Here is a 16956-nt window from a genome sequence, read left to right on the forward strand (position 1 = left end):
TTTAAACTGTTTTAAATATATATTTTTGAACAATAAAAAAAAATTTTTTAATTTTATTTGTACTTTTTTTTATACAGTTTATCCCATATAACTATGATTAAACACAAAATCTGTAGTTTTAATAATATAGTTCAAATATTAAATATTAAAAGTATATTTCTTAATAATAAATTATTATAATTTTTTAACATATCGTATCCGATTTTGTTTTCAATTGACTATTACTTAAATTGAAATATAGTATAGTAAAATAATACTTATAGAAACACTGTTTTTTCTGATTTATAGTATTTTATATAATATATCAAATATTTTAACTGGAGGAATGGAAATCACATCTATGGAAGGGTTGCTTGAAGATTTGACCGGTGATGACTTGGTTTACTTTAATTATGTCCATATTTTAGATTAGATATCTAATCTCTTAAGTATGTCCATACATTAGATTTAATTTAAGGCATTGAATACCTATGTGTTTACATGCTTTACAAGATATATCTTTTACTTAATCATATATTATTTCTATACACCATCGAACCTCGATAAGTCAAATCGTTTAGGGGCAAAAAAAAAAATCGAATAATTGAAAATATTTATAATTTTATTTTTTATGTATTTACTAATAAATGTATACCTGTAATGTATGTATGTAAATTGTATGTAATAAAGAAAATATATACCATTTAATAAATAAAATAGAATTGTTTTTGGAAAATTATATATTTTTGATTGTCTTTTATTGTTTCATAACATGGGCGTATTTTAGGAGGGTGTAGAGACAATCACCCCCCTGGAATCTGTATTTAATGAATTGATTATACCTATGTGAGATACACATTTCAAATTTTTTAATGTGGATCATTTTATAACGAAATCAAATTACGCGTAGCTGTGAATAATAAATTGGGTTTTTTTTCGGGTCCATTTTTAGTGAAAAATCAAATAAAACACAAGAATAACTTTCAAAACACAGACAAGTGTTGAAAAAGTGTTAAAAACTACACAAATCTGGATTCTAAGTGGATCCGGTATTAGATTAAAAAAAAGAAACTACAAATATTAAGGATTCACCTGATTAAAACATAACCAACAATTTTACTTGTAAATGTTAAGTCTGAATTAAAGAAAACATTTGAGTCGCCCCCCCCCCCTAGAAGTAAATCTAAATACGCCTCTGTTTCATAAGGATCAGTGGCGGTCAAATGATTTTATCATGGGGAGGGATATAGCTGATTTTTTAACAAACAATATGTATAAAAATCTTTATTTTTAAACATGAAAATTAAATTATATAATGATATTATTAATTATTATTAATGATATTTATAATATTAAATTTATTTTTCTGTTTTTTTTTGCCAATTCGTCCAATACTTCGTCTGCAGTAATATTGACAACGTCACGAGGAACAGCCATAGTGGCTAAATCATTGAGATAACTCTAAAATAATATAATTACACAATTCATATAATAATATAATATATTATGTTAAACATTAAGTACCAAATTTAAATTTCATATATTCTTATAATTTAACTGTAAAAGAAATGAAAAAAACCTAAAAAGTTTATTTCAATTAATATTTTAATGTTTGAAGTGTTAATTTTATTCCAGCCTAAAGACTGTATAATAACTTGAATTTATTTTTAGTGCGTTATATTTTTACAAAAAAAAATTATCCAATTTAAGATAATTATTTAAAAAAAAAACAAATATATTATTTTTAAAATATATTCTATGAAAAAAATTAAAATATATTTCTATCAATATTTGTATGTAGGAATGAGTAATTGGATTGACCCAAAACATTAATGTATGGTTTTTATTACAATATTTTACAAAAACCATACAGGGATAATACTAAATTTCTAAATTATTAAATTAATACCGATTTTTTTATATTTGAAATAAAAATTGTTGATTATTACCAAAATATTTAATAATTAATTTAGATCGATATGTTTCATCTTGAAAATATTTACCGAATTATCTTGGTTAATAAAAAATTTATTTAAATTGTATAAAATTCTCAATTTTTATTTTTGAATAATAAAAAAATGTAAATAAAATAAAAACTATTAAATGGTTAATACTCGTAAATTACTCGTAATATATAAATAAATAGTTTATAATTATAAATAAATAAATAAATACTTAGTCTGGTGCATCATTATACAGGTATTTGTAATGTACAACCGGTTTCAAATAATTCATCATCACGTATTTACAAAGTTAATATTTTATATGTTTGTACATTTTGCAATTTTATTAACTTTGTATATACTTAATGATGAATTTGTAATTTCAAACCGGTCGTACATTACAAATGTAATAATACTTCAGGCTAAGTATTTATTTATTTATTAATAATTTATTTTTTTGCAATTTTAACTGGCACCTGTATTGTTTCTTTGCTTAACTCTTTAAAATTCATTAATGGGTAATAATTATTACCAAACACATACACATACGAGTATATGTATATATTATATTATATATTATGAGTTTCAAAAAAAAATGAACAAAGAATATTTATTTTATACTCGTATTTAGTTAATCTGAAATCACTGTCCAAATATAATCATCTGCCTATCATTATTTAAATAAAGAAACTAAAACTTTCCATTCAGTATTTTGTTATTGTAATTAGTTTTATTGTTTGTTAAGCTAAAAACTACACAATTAAGTTATAAACAAATATATATTTATAAGTAGCTATCGAACGACATTAACTTATACATTCATATCACATATTTGAATAATAGCTTTAAGGTTATTTTTTAAGTTTTAAAAATATAAATAAATGATGAACATAGTCGAGTTTTAATTTTTTAATTTCTTATTTCTAACATTTTATGATCAACACATATTCATTGATTTTAGTAGAACGTGTACATTAACTTATTCATAACTAAATACCTATAACAGAAAGTATTTAATATATATTTAATAAATTAAATAAACGGTATTAACAGATAAGTGAAAAGATATAAGACCATCGATCGATCATTAACCACACTTTGGTTAACTATTTATTTTTTTTTAAATATATTATATCCAAAACCAGTGTTTCCTATCCTATGGGTTGCGACCCAAAATTGGGTCACGAAATATTTCTATGCATCGTAACCTACGACCAGTTCCATCAGGCTGTTTAGTACTATGATTATTAATAATACTATATTATCACATATATTTTTTTAGGATTAGTGAAGGTGGGCGCAACTGTGAAGAATGCATTAGTCTTACCGTAGATAAAGTGTTATTTTAATTTTTGTGTAGGTATGTCAAACAGGGGCGGCTCCAAAGCCTTGGTTAGGGGGCCAAGTTATAATTTTACAAAATCTTAAAACAAAAAAAAAAAAAAAAATGTTTACAACATAAATTCAACTCGTCTATTTTTGAAATTGGCAAAAATATCAATAATATTATCTATTTGATCTAGAATATCTATGGCTCTATCTATTTACTTGTGCGTGTCGAATAATAGTCCATATTATAACATGCATTTTTTGTTAACAATATAAATTTTTTTATAAATACGGTACGGGCTTGGGGGGGCAGCCTCTAGGGCCCCCTCTGGAGCCGTCCCTGATATCAAATGTCCTAGTAAAAATTATCCTATCAATAACTTTAGGGTGGTTTTCGACAGCATATGTTGTCTGTTCATTAGAAACTAGATAGGTCATTTTTTCAATTTCTCAACAGTTTTCCTAATAATTGCGTAAACGCTCAATTTCATCAAAATATAATTTTCTTAGGCTTATAACATTTTTTGGTTCACTGGAAAGAGCCACATCTCTAGTACATTAAATTTCATTTTCAAGTCTTAAGTATACATATTAAAATGTTTATCAATTTTAACTATGGGGTGTTTCAAAAAGAACGCAGAATTTAAATTTGCTATAAATTAAATTAATTTTATTTAAAAAGACATCACAAATATATCAGAATTTTTGGGAGAAATTAAGGTTTAACAGCGAAATACAATATCGGACACAGTGACGTAGAAAGGAATTATTTTCACTATGAACCAATTTGCCCCTACAATATCTAAAATTAGAAATTTATTAAGGAACAGGTGGTTTTAATTATGACATAAATGATACAAATATAGGAATTTAAATGTATTAATATATATTTATTATTAAATAAGATTCATAATAAATTAAGCATTTTTCTACAGTAAGTAGTAAATGTTTTTGCTTTAAAACACAATTAGTCATGACTGATACTGTTTGAGTGTCCACATATTTCATTTGTCACAACTAGACAAGAAAGAATTATTTTATTATTCGTGCGTATTTTTTATTTCGTATATATTAATATTTAATATATATATATATATATATTATAATATAATATGTATATATTTTCAATTGAAACATCCCATACAAGTAAATACATCAAAATATTGCACGGTGGGTTTTTAATAATATTTTTTATACACTTATATGGCTTGTAATGAGGAAATACTAGTAAGTTTAGTGGAAATAAGACCATCCATTTATGATTTTGCAGACAAGAACCAAGTTTTTATTTAACGGATGAACCCATAATTTTTTCGCAAAAGTTCATCAGATGACATGATGACAACTGATTTTTATTTTTTCTAGGTAGTTTACACTTTATAAAAATAATTTTTTTTAGTTGACTAACACTGTCTAATGCAGTTTTGCTCTTTTGGTGTGGAATTGGCCTAAGGCAATCGAATATCGACAATCGACGAAATAATTCCTAGCAACCCATGGTAAATTGATAACATTTTACAACAATGTAAATACAATAGTAAACAAAAATCTATTTCTAAAAATAGAATGCGCTATCAAGGTACTATATAAACCACGGACTAGGGTTGCTAAGATATTTAGTCCGTGATGTACATACACAGCTTTATTTGTCGTGTCCTTTCATAGTTTATTCGTATTTGTTCGGTCATTGCAATCATAACCTATGGTATCAGTCAATAACGTGAATTTTATACATAACAGTTATTTATCAGTTTGGTTAAACAATTAATTTATTAAAATATTACAAATAATAAAATTCAATAAATTTAAATTTTAAATTCATCTTCTACCTAAAATAACCTACTGTTACTGTTAACTGTTACCCGATATATTCGTGATTTCACCATTATAAGCCAAGAGGCCAAGAACGTCGCTGGGGAGGCCGGTACCCACCCTGCCTCCCCCGTAGACACACCTATGGCGAGCACACGAGTCATGTAGGAACAACATAATTAAAAACATCGTACATCGTTTAAACTTGGCAAGTACACTCGCCGAATATACGCTCGAAAAGTACACGAGTCTTGTGGGACCGGCTTTAGTTGTAAATGATTATTAGTGTGTGAGGCGTCAATGCGGGTACCGCTTCTTTCCGCACCATAATCCAGATAGTCGTTTATCGTAATCATTATATGGAGTATGCCATATTTGTTGAATTATAGTTTATCAAAAATTAGGTACCAATGTTTTTGATGTACAACAGTAATTAATAAAAAAATATTGCTGCAAATAGTTTACAGTGCAAAGTAATTTGTACTATTTTTGTTTAGGTATTCAATTAAGTATATAAATCGTTGAATCTCGATCACCTTTACGACAAAAACATATGGAACCTAACATAAAAGCTGTAATATAAAAAAAATAATAGGTATAAAAGGAAAAACAACAAATTCTATTTAAATCTTACATTGCTTCGTTTAGCCAAATAGGAATAAAAGAAAATTCCTCCAAAATACGAACTCTGATAATCATAATCAGTGAAGGTAATAATAACGAAATGTTCTGTTACTAGACTGCATAGTATGGGTTTGAAATTTGGTAAGAACTTTACTAAAAATATCAACATTCCATTGACTTTTTTTTTTTTTATTAAAAGGCTTCAATTACAAAGATTATTAGCCTATAATTACGAAATGTTAGTTTTACAATATAAAAGATGACATTATTTTATTATTATTACAGGAATACAATGTGAAACATTATAATATTTAAAGTTTTTTATCTAAATCTATTTTTTTGAAAAATTTAAATTGTTGCCGGAATTATGTTGACTGAAGGCTTCTTTTAGTGATTTTTGATTATTGAGAAGAAAACGTGAGGTTGAGAATTTGGGGCAGTCCATAACAATGTGGGCCATTGTAAGGGAAGTATTACATGTGTCACACGAGGGGGGGTTTCTTAGTTATCAGATATGAGTGAGTAATATGGGAATGGATCTGTTTATGATTATCTGTTCTCTCCTTGATGTGTTCTCTGGATATGCCCATTTGGATACAGTTTTTTTTATGTTTCTGAGTTTGTTGCTGGAAAGAATTGAATCTCAGTGATTTTGCCATATTTTTATAATCCATTTATGGGCTTCATTCGCGAAATCTTTAATTGGTAATTTATTTATGATAGTAGAGGTTGATGATGTAACCGCTTCATTCGCCATTTTATCAGCTTTTTCGTTCCCGGGAATACCTATGTGGAATGGGAACCACATAAACTTAATTATGCTTTTCGATGCGGAAATAAGTTCTTTGGTAAGTTGGATTACTTTATTTTGAGGGTCACGATCTTGTAGTGAGACAAGGGCACTGAGAGAGTCGCTTATTATAAGAATATACTTGTAGTTTGATTGTACGGCGAATTGGACTGCCATATATAACGCATAGGATTCTGTTGTGAAGATGCTGGAGAATGACGGAAGTCGAAAAGTTCTAACTTGTAGGCCGTCTACTATTGCGAAACCTGTCCTGTTTACACTCTGTGTAAATAAGTGTAATGTCATGGTATAGGAGGTCAACAGATTCGTAGAATAGAGCAACAATGAACGAGCTTGTTTTTACGTTTTTATTATATTTGAGAAGATCCGTATTAATATCCGGGGACCAAGTCCAAGGCGCTTGTTTAGGAAAGACGGACTTGTTGATTAAATCTATATTAAGATTAATATTCTTCTTTATTCGATTGAAGTTTTCAAAGATCGTAGTGGGAGTTTCCGCTTTAGTATTTAGAAAATGTTGGTGGAAGTTAGAGGTGGATATGTGTTTTGGTTGATTTGAGATCTTGATCATATACTTAATCGTGTTAATGTTACAAATAATTTGGAGAGGAGGTTCTCTGGCGTTACATAATTTACTGGCCACTGGACTTGTTCTAAAAGAACCAGTAGCTAGTCTAATTCCTTGATTGTGAATCGAATCGAGTGAGGAGAATGTCTTAGCTTTGGCAGTGCCATAAATGACTGAACCGTAATTCACGAGTGACAGAATTAATGATTTGTATATTAATATAATTCTATTCTGGTCAGAACCCCATGAAAAGTTTGATAAAGTTTTGATAATGTTCATTCTACCCATGCAACTAATTTTTTGTTTTTTGATGTGTGTTTTCCATAACAATTTGTGTTCGAAAATGAATCCTAGAATACGTAAGTTGTCCGAAAAATGTAATGGTGTCATGTTCAAGGTAATTGAAGGAGAAGGTGAGTTTTTTTTTTATTAAATATGATGCCTTGTGATTTGGTAGGGGAAAAAATAAAGCCAGTCTTAAAGGATCATATGGCTAGTGTGCTTAGAGACTCTTGTAAGAGTTGTGAAGAGGTAACAAGGTTTGTCCCACAGCAATATATGTTGCAAAGAGTTTATCCTTGACGGGAGAAAGAATATTGTTGCCGATATCATTTATAGCTACCAAGAAGGGAGAGACACTGAGGGCTGAACCTTGTGGAAGACCATTCTCGATATAATGAGAGTTGGATAGAGTGTTTTGGATTTTCATTCTAAACGAGCGATTGGTTAAAAAATTTGTTAGAAACTTAAACATGTGGCCATTAATATCCCATTTGATGAGCGTCGATAATACTCTGTCTCTCCAGACCATATCGTATGCCTTTTGTATATCAAGTGAAATTAGAATAAGTTATTGGTTTCTTTTGAAGGCTGTAAAGATGTCAGTGTGAAGTGAAGATAGGCTGTCTATGGTAAAATAATTACGTCTGAAGCTGCATTGTTGGTTTGAGATTCAATTTTTCGATTCAAGGAACCAAATGAGTCTCTTGTTAATGATTTTTTCCAGGATTTCACTCATAGTATTTATAAGGAATATGGGTCTATAGTTGTGAATTTCAAATTTGTTTTTTCCCGGTTTTGGGATGGGGATTACTGTTGCGTTCCGCCATTAATTTGGAAAGATACCGTGAGTCCATATTGAATTGAAAATCTGGAGAAGAGTTGAGAGTCCATTTTCGGGAAGGTTTTGAATAAATGAATTAGGGATATTTTCGGGTCCTGGGCTTTTACTTTTGCTGTATTGAAGGACTGATAGAAGTTCACTTAGGTTTAAAGGTAGGTTAAAACAATGTTCGTTGGTAGATGGGGTGACTGGTGGTAATGATGAATAAGTATTTTTATGGGCTAAAAATTCATCAGAGTAGTTTTGGTTGCTGTTGTTGTTTTGGAAAAACTGGGCGAACGCTTCCGAAATGCTGGTCGAGGATGTATAAATTTTGTTAAGATTATCTCTCAGTCGATCTGGAGTAGTGGGAGATTTATATCCTTTTAATGTTTGAATTTTGTTCTATAATGCTGAGGGGTCTATTTTATGATTGATAGTCGAGGTAAAATTTTTCCAAGATATTGTTTGCTTTGCTTGTTTTAGTGATATATATAGCTTCCGCTCTTGATTTTTCAAGAAGAATATGGTCGTCTAACGGGTCTTTAGTTTTTTTGAAGCGGCTTAGTGCATGTTTGTATTTTTTTAATAGCGTTGTTAAATCGGCATTCCACCCGGGTGTAGTTTTGTATTTGTTGTTTCTTGACTTAATACCTATTGCTATGTTTGCTGCTTTGAGAATTTATGTTAGTGAAATCGTTAACGATAGAATCAATATGTTCCTGGGTAATTTTCGCACTTAGGTCAATTGGATTTAAAATTAAGTCATGTTCAATGAGTTCGGAAAAAATTTTCTAGTTAGGTTTTGAGAGATTCCATTTGAGAGGGGGGTCATATGAAGTATTTTTATTTTGGATACGAATTTCTATAGGCCAATAATTACTTCCGCTATAAGAAGTTAGGACCTGCCTTCCATTGAAGGTACTAGATTAGAAGAGGTTATGGTTAGGTGTAAGGCAGATAATGTTCCGTTAAAATTGTTGTATCTGGTGGGGTCTCCGTTGTTTAGTAATAACGATGGATTGTTCGTTTTCGATTATTTGTTGGATTGTTTTACCACGGGAGTCCGTAATGTTACAACCCCAAGATGTACTTCGGCTGTTGAAGTCTCCCATTAATATAAAAGGTTTTGGAAGTTGGTCTATTATATTTTTAATATCAAAAGACGTGAAAGGAGTACTGTCTAGTATCTGTGGTATCGGAAGCTATAAAAACGTTAGCGATATAACACACGTGATGCACTGTCGGTGGTCAAACACGAACTGCATTGACTTTTATACGATTAATTTCTTAGATTTTATGAAAGGATTCACAAACAAAACACAAAAAAAAATAAAAAAATAAAACCGGTGGAGTTTACATTAGACCTTTTATTACCTTTTTATTCTGGTGGACTTTATAATCACCCAGATATATAATATTATTATCAGGGCACGGAAATATATCTATTTGCTAACATTATTATAGAATACCAAAAAATAACGTAACTAATTATATTCCACTGTATAGGTTCATTATCTTGACGCGGCGCGGTAGCAGTACGGAGGGCCCTCTCACGCACATGTCAGAACGTAATATTGAGATGGCAAAAAAATGTTTATTTTTCACTCTAACATACGATTCTAATTCAAACAATACGTCGCAATAATTATCACTATTTGCATTTTGAAAAAACATTCTTTTTTTCCACAACATGTACGAGGGATCAATCAAGGCACATTTTAAAAATTATATTTAGTTAATTAAATATTTAAGTTTAAAATTCTGTATTTTTTTGAATATTTTCAACAAAATTTAAAGCAATTCAAATTACAAAAATTAAAAATGTGGCTCGATCGTTCCCTTGTACATATTACGGAGAATCCGTATATTTTTTCAGAATGAAAATCGTGATATAATTGTCGACACGTAGCGTTGGAATTAAAAACAGTACTTTTTGTTAAAAATATACGTGGTGGTGAGGCTCCTTAATATTGTCTACAATACTACTTTAATAGAGATACCGAAATGGCAAAATGAATATACTCGTATATCCTTGTATAAATGCTATACGTTATTAACCATAAGAAGGAGCTAGTTTAATACTTATTGTTTACAAGTGTTAAAGATAGTAATACAAATCACGTTTAAATTATATAATATATTTATTAGCATTCATAATTTAAAACTGAATTCAATTTGTATTACAATTATAATTTAATTATTTAGAGTGTGAAAAAAATTGTAAAAGGTGAAAACATTAATTATAATTTAAATTTACAAAGCACTCTTTATTGTTATAGCAGCATTTTCTAATGCATTTCCGATACTGTATCCTGCATCCCTCAATGCATCACTTATGACATTAGGTTCAAAATTGAGCTTATCTATAAATAAAAATAAAAAAATTTATATTAAAAAAAATATTTACTCACTGTAAATAATTTAAAAGTATATAGTGATTTAAAAAATAAAATACATTGACTTTAAATTTTAAAAAGAAGTACTGCAATGAGATTTTTTGAAACATAATGGCCACTTATTGTATTAGTTAAATTTGTTGTATGAATACTAACCCGACAGCTTAATTTTTAAACTACTAAGAAAATTTTCTACATAATCAACCATATTAGAAACACCCGATTTAATAGCATCTCCAATTTGCGATTGAGTTGAAACCTAGAAAAAATAAAATCAAATATTTATCTAGTTTATAATTGTCAAATAACACAGTCGAATCCGCTTAATGGGGACTAATAGGCTAAGTCCCATACAAATGTTTTCGATTTAAGCAATTTAACATCGTAGTTGGGAAGAAAACTTCGTTTATAAGGGACATATAATCTATACATACCTACTTTCTTATCGAAACTGTAATTGTCTAAAATCTGTCTCTATCAGATTTTATTTTTAAATAATAACAATTACCAGCGTATTTTACTTTTGCTAATAATTTCTTTATATCCTAAAAATACACATTCCATGAAGATAAATGAGTTGACTAGTTCGCGTACAAAATTGGTCAGTAAGTAAAGTTATAATAAATTACAACTAAGAAGAATGGATGATTTTTTTCATCCCAACAAAAAATGAATTCGTATGTATTTTTTTTTACAAAAAATATTAGGTTAATCAATTAATTTATAATAAGTATGTACATATAATATAATTTACGATATCATAATATGTATGACATATAATAATTTTAAACAAAGTTTAAAATAAGTATGTATATTTCTTACAATAAAGTAATTATAATACACTTTCATAGTTTATTTTAAATTTTTTTTTAAAAATCGGTTTGTTGAGACAGTTGAATAAGGGGACAGATGTATTACTTACATGTGAGTGTAGATATTTAATATTGCTCAATAACAGGTAAGTAGTTATTTAAAAGTTATGATAAGTAATTACAAACCTAATATAATTGTTAAGTACCTATACAACTTACTTGGATAGTAATAGCGATGACCAATAATAATGCTAAGAAGTATTTCATGTTGTCAAATTGTTGGTTTTCGAATCAGTAATGAATCATAAATAAACTGTAAACGACGAGTAACATTTTACAGTATATATACGTTTATTTGTAATTTATTTTTATATTCAAAGACACGTACATCACGTAAGACGTATGTATTATAATATTATGTTCAAACGTATTAGAAATTCTAAATGTAGAATATACATGCCATAAAGATTAATACAATTGATAGACGGGAACTAATGCAAATTTCGAATGTAAAATTAATATATTTTCCTCGTAGATTTAGAACAAATAAAGAACATAAAGGAATAAATTAATTTTATAATACTAACTTTATCAAAGAAATATATGAATACGGACATAGAAATGGATGGAAAATATGTTAGTGCTTCATTTTTTTTTTTAATGAAATGTGTGAAATGTTCACATTGTTTTCGACTACAGAAAAAATGTATAAACAATATTATGCTAGATATTGATATGTAGTTTACTTTAAGTTTTTCTGATGTGCGAATTTTAAGTAAGTCTGTTAGAAAAACAATTGTCTACTGCTTTTAATTATTGAGAATCAGCTATCATTAAAATTCAAATTGTCAAAACTAAAAAGAGAAAGACAAATTTACAAATAATGAGTTATCTATAAACGTGGAAACCAAATAATATGAATTATAAAATAAATGCATAGTAATGATCTTAAAGGGAGTAATAGAGATTGATGGCGCAGTAAGTGCCTAATAATATTATAGGGCTGGCTTGTTTGCCTTAATAAATTAAAAGAAATAATAAATAGATAAATAATTAAAATAAATAAATATGAATTGGTAGTGGACTGTATAATTGAATAAATTAAATAAGAAAAATTCACACAAACAAATTGACTAGATCACGTCGAGGTCACCAAAATATCACTGCTATCAGCTTTTATAATGAAAATAAGGGTGCCTTAACGGCTAAGAAAATAAATATTATGTTGTGTAAATAAAAGGAATAATTATAAAAAAATTTCAATGAGAATATATAAAAGAAAGGTTAAATATTATAAATTTAATGTTTCTAGTTTATTAATAATAACTACAGTAATGGTAAAATGAAAAAACAAAATGTGTATAAAAAAGAATTATGTTGCCCGATTGGCACAAGAATAATTAAACAAATATAAATAAATAAATATAATGGATAATAATAATGGGTTGTCTACGACGACACACCGCAGTGCTCAATAATAATAATAATAATAATATATAAATCACTCACAGCAATATGAATAAATATATAACAATGAAAAATAACAGCTTTTGGTGATATATATATTATATAGCAATTTTTTCAACAGTTTTCTTAATAATTGTGAAAAACTGAATAAATGTTATAAAAATAGGGTAAAATGTATGGCTTAACACTTTTCAACAAAATCGAATGTTTGTTTTCGTAATTCAAAAAATAATTATTATAATAATATGAAATTTTCTCTAAATGTTTATTCCTGCTAATGGTGAATAATTTTTCTATAGATTTTTTTTAGAGCTATTATTAGAAAATTTGAATGTTCACATTTTCCCAGCTTTTTCAAAAATATCTATAAAATAATTGTGATTTGATAAAAAATCTTGAAAATTTAATATAAAATATATTATACATGAATATAAATTCCTCACACATATATCTATAACTGATCAAAGAAAACATTTTTTTAAATTTAAATAAAATATATTCACTAGCATTTAAATGTTAAATCAGTGGCGGCCTGGCCAGGTCAGTGAGACGGCGATCGCCGACTGGGCCCCCTTATAATAAGGCCCTTTGAAAAGAGCCGTTATTTTTTTTGAGGAATGGCCAATTTAGAGAATAAAACTATTTTTATATAACATAATAACCTGTACCATGTACAACATGTCAATTATTATTTTCTGTTATCTTAAAATTATATTGAATTGATTAATGAACTTATATTAATGTACATTGTACTATTTGTAGTTTGTACAGACAGTGAACATAGTTCCTTGATTTGAAATTAAAAATAGTATTTCTCAGTAAAATCGATTGAGACGATCACACGACCACAATAATATTATATTATTAGACACTAGTTATTACTCTTGGCTCACGCAGTCACACGATTTATTTCTGATATAAATAATACTATATAATGTACAATACCTATATATTAAAAAAATTATTTTTCTTTTTATTACTATTAATCGTTATCGTCGCTTATCGAAACGATGTGTTTGCGACACTCGAGTCACGTGCGTCATTTACCAAGCGACTCTGGTGACATTTTTTGATCCCAACAGATTTATGGATATAAAAAATAACATTTAGACTAGTGATGGGAATAATCGAGTGATTTCGATAATCGAGAGATTAGTAATCGAGATATTATAGTTATCGAGTAATTCACTCGATTAAAATAATCGAGCGAATAGTAAATCGAGATTATTTTTTCTCGATTGTTCCCATCACTAGACGTAATTGTATTGATTTTAAGACAAATCTAGTGCTCACAAATAAATACTCATTTAATTAAACTAAAGATATATTTGGTTATTGGTTGAAAGAAAAAATCATTATTTTACATAAATTTAGTATTAATCAAGAATAAAACATTTATTAGAAATAATGTTTTATTATCATTAAAACATAAGGCCTTAGAGGTATTCAAACCTATCAAACTATTCTTTAAATTAATTATATTTTTTTTACATTTAAGTAGGATGTATGCTTGAAACGAATCTATAGACTTCATTATTTCAAACATTTTTTTTTCGTTAATTTGATTTAGTCATCTTTAAATTATGGATATTAATGTATTGAATATGTATTTATTTTAAAGAAAATTTTATTAATTTAATATAATTCAGTATTAATTCTAGGTAAATCGTTGAACTTCAAAATAATGATTACATTTCATTAAAACATTGAAAGATATTTTTCTGAGTGTACCTAAAATAATTCGGGACCCAATTCGGATGCAGCCGAAAAATCACATCCTCGCTCATCTCCCGTTCAATTTCAATACAACGAAGCTAATCTTGATTTTTAACGACCATATACACATTGTAGGCTGCCTGACGTTTAGCCTCTTTTTTCGACCATCCTTCGCCTGTATAAGCATATATTTTTACATAACGATTTGTGATTACACGTAACGCCAAAGTGAAAACACATAGAAAGCTGACCGTACCTTTGACCGTGTACCCTCATAAAGAGCATTCTATTTGAAAATGGTTATCAGCTATTTTAACGCATGAATGATACTCCGGTATTTTCCACCATCGAGCCATACACAATTCTTGTAGCGCAGATACGGCATCCGTGTTCACTTTCAACGCGATGTTCTTCTCTACTTTGATTTTACTGGTGAGAGGGCACACGTTGATATTATTATCGGTTATTTGTTTAGTATTATCATAAAAACATTAATACCGCATCCGTTGTTTGGCCGTCATTGTAATTTCTTTTGTGAGTTCTGTCCTCGAACTCATACGGTCTACGTTCAATACGGTTGTTCCGTCGTCCGTGTCACCAGCCTCTGGTCCACCATTTGGAAAGGACAATAACTCATGAGCATTTCTGTTTGATGCCATCGCCGGTCCACTGTGGATTTTTTCGCACATCGGAACATCTCCGGGAGAAACTGCACTTTCGTTGACGATCAGTAAAGGGTCATATCCAAGTTCAGTTGGCTCGACACGTGACACTGGTCTAAATCCAGCACATCGGTCTGAGCTGACACATGACACGGGTTCAATTTTTCGGTCTGAGCCGATGCGTGACATTGGTCAAACACATCGGTCTCAGTCGACACATCACACGAGTCCAATATTTCGGTCTGAACCGATGCGTGACACTGGTCGAACACAACGGTCTCAGTCGACACGTGAGACTTGTCTAATATCTCGGTCTGAGTTGTTGTGTGACACTGGTCCAATACATCGGTTTCAGTTGAGACGTGTAATTGGTCGAATACGTCCGTCTGCATTGAATTATCTACCAAATGCATTATGGTTGTCTCCGTCGAGACTTCGCGTAAGTCCACCATCATCCGTGTAGATGGTCCCGCGTTCTCGGAGACTTCAACTTCAGTGGCGATAGTAGCCGACCGTTCGTTTGCAGCCTTGATCGCGCAGCACTGACCGAATTCCCAACAACGTTTGTGTATGGACACCTTACACACTATAAAATACCGGGAGAAAAAATATTCATGAGACAACAACAAACGCCGATGATTTATTTTAACAATATCTTAAAATGCAACGGTAATAATGTCATTCGAGTGTACAGGGCCGTCGTAGAGTTTGGTGAGACCTATATACAGGCCCGTAGCCAGACCAAATTTTCAGGAGGGGCAAAGCAAATTTTTGGGGGGGCATTATATATAAATGTATTAAATATTAATGCAATTTTTAATTTATTTACATTGACATCTAATTAAAATAACACAATGAATTACAAAATAAATTAACAATGAAACATATTTTGTTTTAAAGTTACAAAACGAATAATACTAAATAATAAAAATAAAACTTATATTTTAAATGCAACATTTTTTTCTGAACAATATTCAAGCCAATCAAATAATTTGAACCATTGACTTCTAAAAGATCTACCACCTACATTAGGATACGACGGAAGAATTATTTGATTTTTTTTATGTGTTTGAAAAATCGGTTGATTATTTGTTTTATTAATTATTGAAGTGTTCTCTGATGTTTTATTAATATATGAAGTGCTTTCGGACGTTTTATTATTTTCGGTAGTATTTTTAGACGAGTTTTTGGTTGTTTTGATTACCCATGAATCCATATTACGTATTAATTTTTGAAAAAATCCAAGACTAAAAATAATATTTGTTTTGTTTAATTACCTATTACATTATATTAATTATATATATTTTAATTTTATTATATTTATAAATAAAAAATTTTGCTCATTCAATTTGCCTCAAATTTAATCATAATATAACATTTTATTAACTTACCTTAAAACAGTTATATAATTTCTTGGCACACGTGTACTGCTGCAGTCGGCGATAAAATGAAAGAATATTTAGGTGTTCTATAATAAAATGTCAATTGATAGGAAAGTATTGAGCTACGATTACGATAACGTTAGCAATCAATTTGCCAACAGTCGTCGTGACACGTCAGTATCGTCGTCATGGCCCGGAATTTCCGAAATAAATACTACTATACGGCTAAAAAAACTTTTTTGATCTATTCTATTACCGATGAAAATGTTATAAGCAATAAAATACGTAACTACCTAAACATCTTTCTAATATTTTTAGGGGGGGCAACGACTGGGTATAGGGGGGGGGGG

General features: G+C 29.0%; 1 protein-coding gene across 1 annotated transcript; it reads right to left on the reverse strand.

Annotated features, from left to right (window-relative positions):
* Nucleotides 1-14521: 14521 nt before the first annotated feature.
* Nucleotides 14522-16883, reverse strand: LOC112687010. The gene is made up of 4 exons (XM_025559515.1): nt 16616-16883; nt 15061-15810; nt 14819-14991; nt 14522-14737 (listed from the first exon to the last, which is right to left on the reverse strand). The coding sequence occupies exons 2-3, from the start codon at nt 15411-15413 to the stop codon at nt 14835-14837; spliced, it is 510 nt and encodes a 169-aa protein (XP_025415300.1). The 5' UTR covers nt 15414-15810; nt 16616-16883; the 3' UTR covers nt 14522-14737; nt 14819-14834.
* Between the last annotated feature and the right edge of the window lie 73 nt (nt 16884-16956).

This window comes from Sipha flava, unplaced genomic scaffold (genome assembly GCF_003268045.1).
Source record: "Sipha flava isolate LNK unplaced genomic scaffold, YSA_version1 32_pilon_pilon, whole genome shotgun sequence".
In the NCBI taxonomy this organism is placed as follows: Eukaryota; Metazoa; Arthropoda; class Insecta; order Hemiptera; family Aphididae; genus Sipha; species Sipha flava.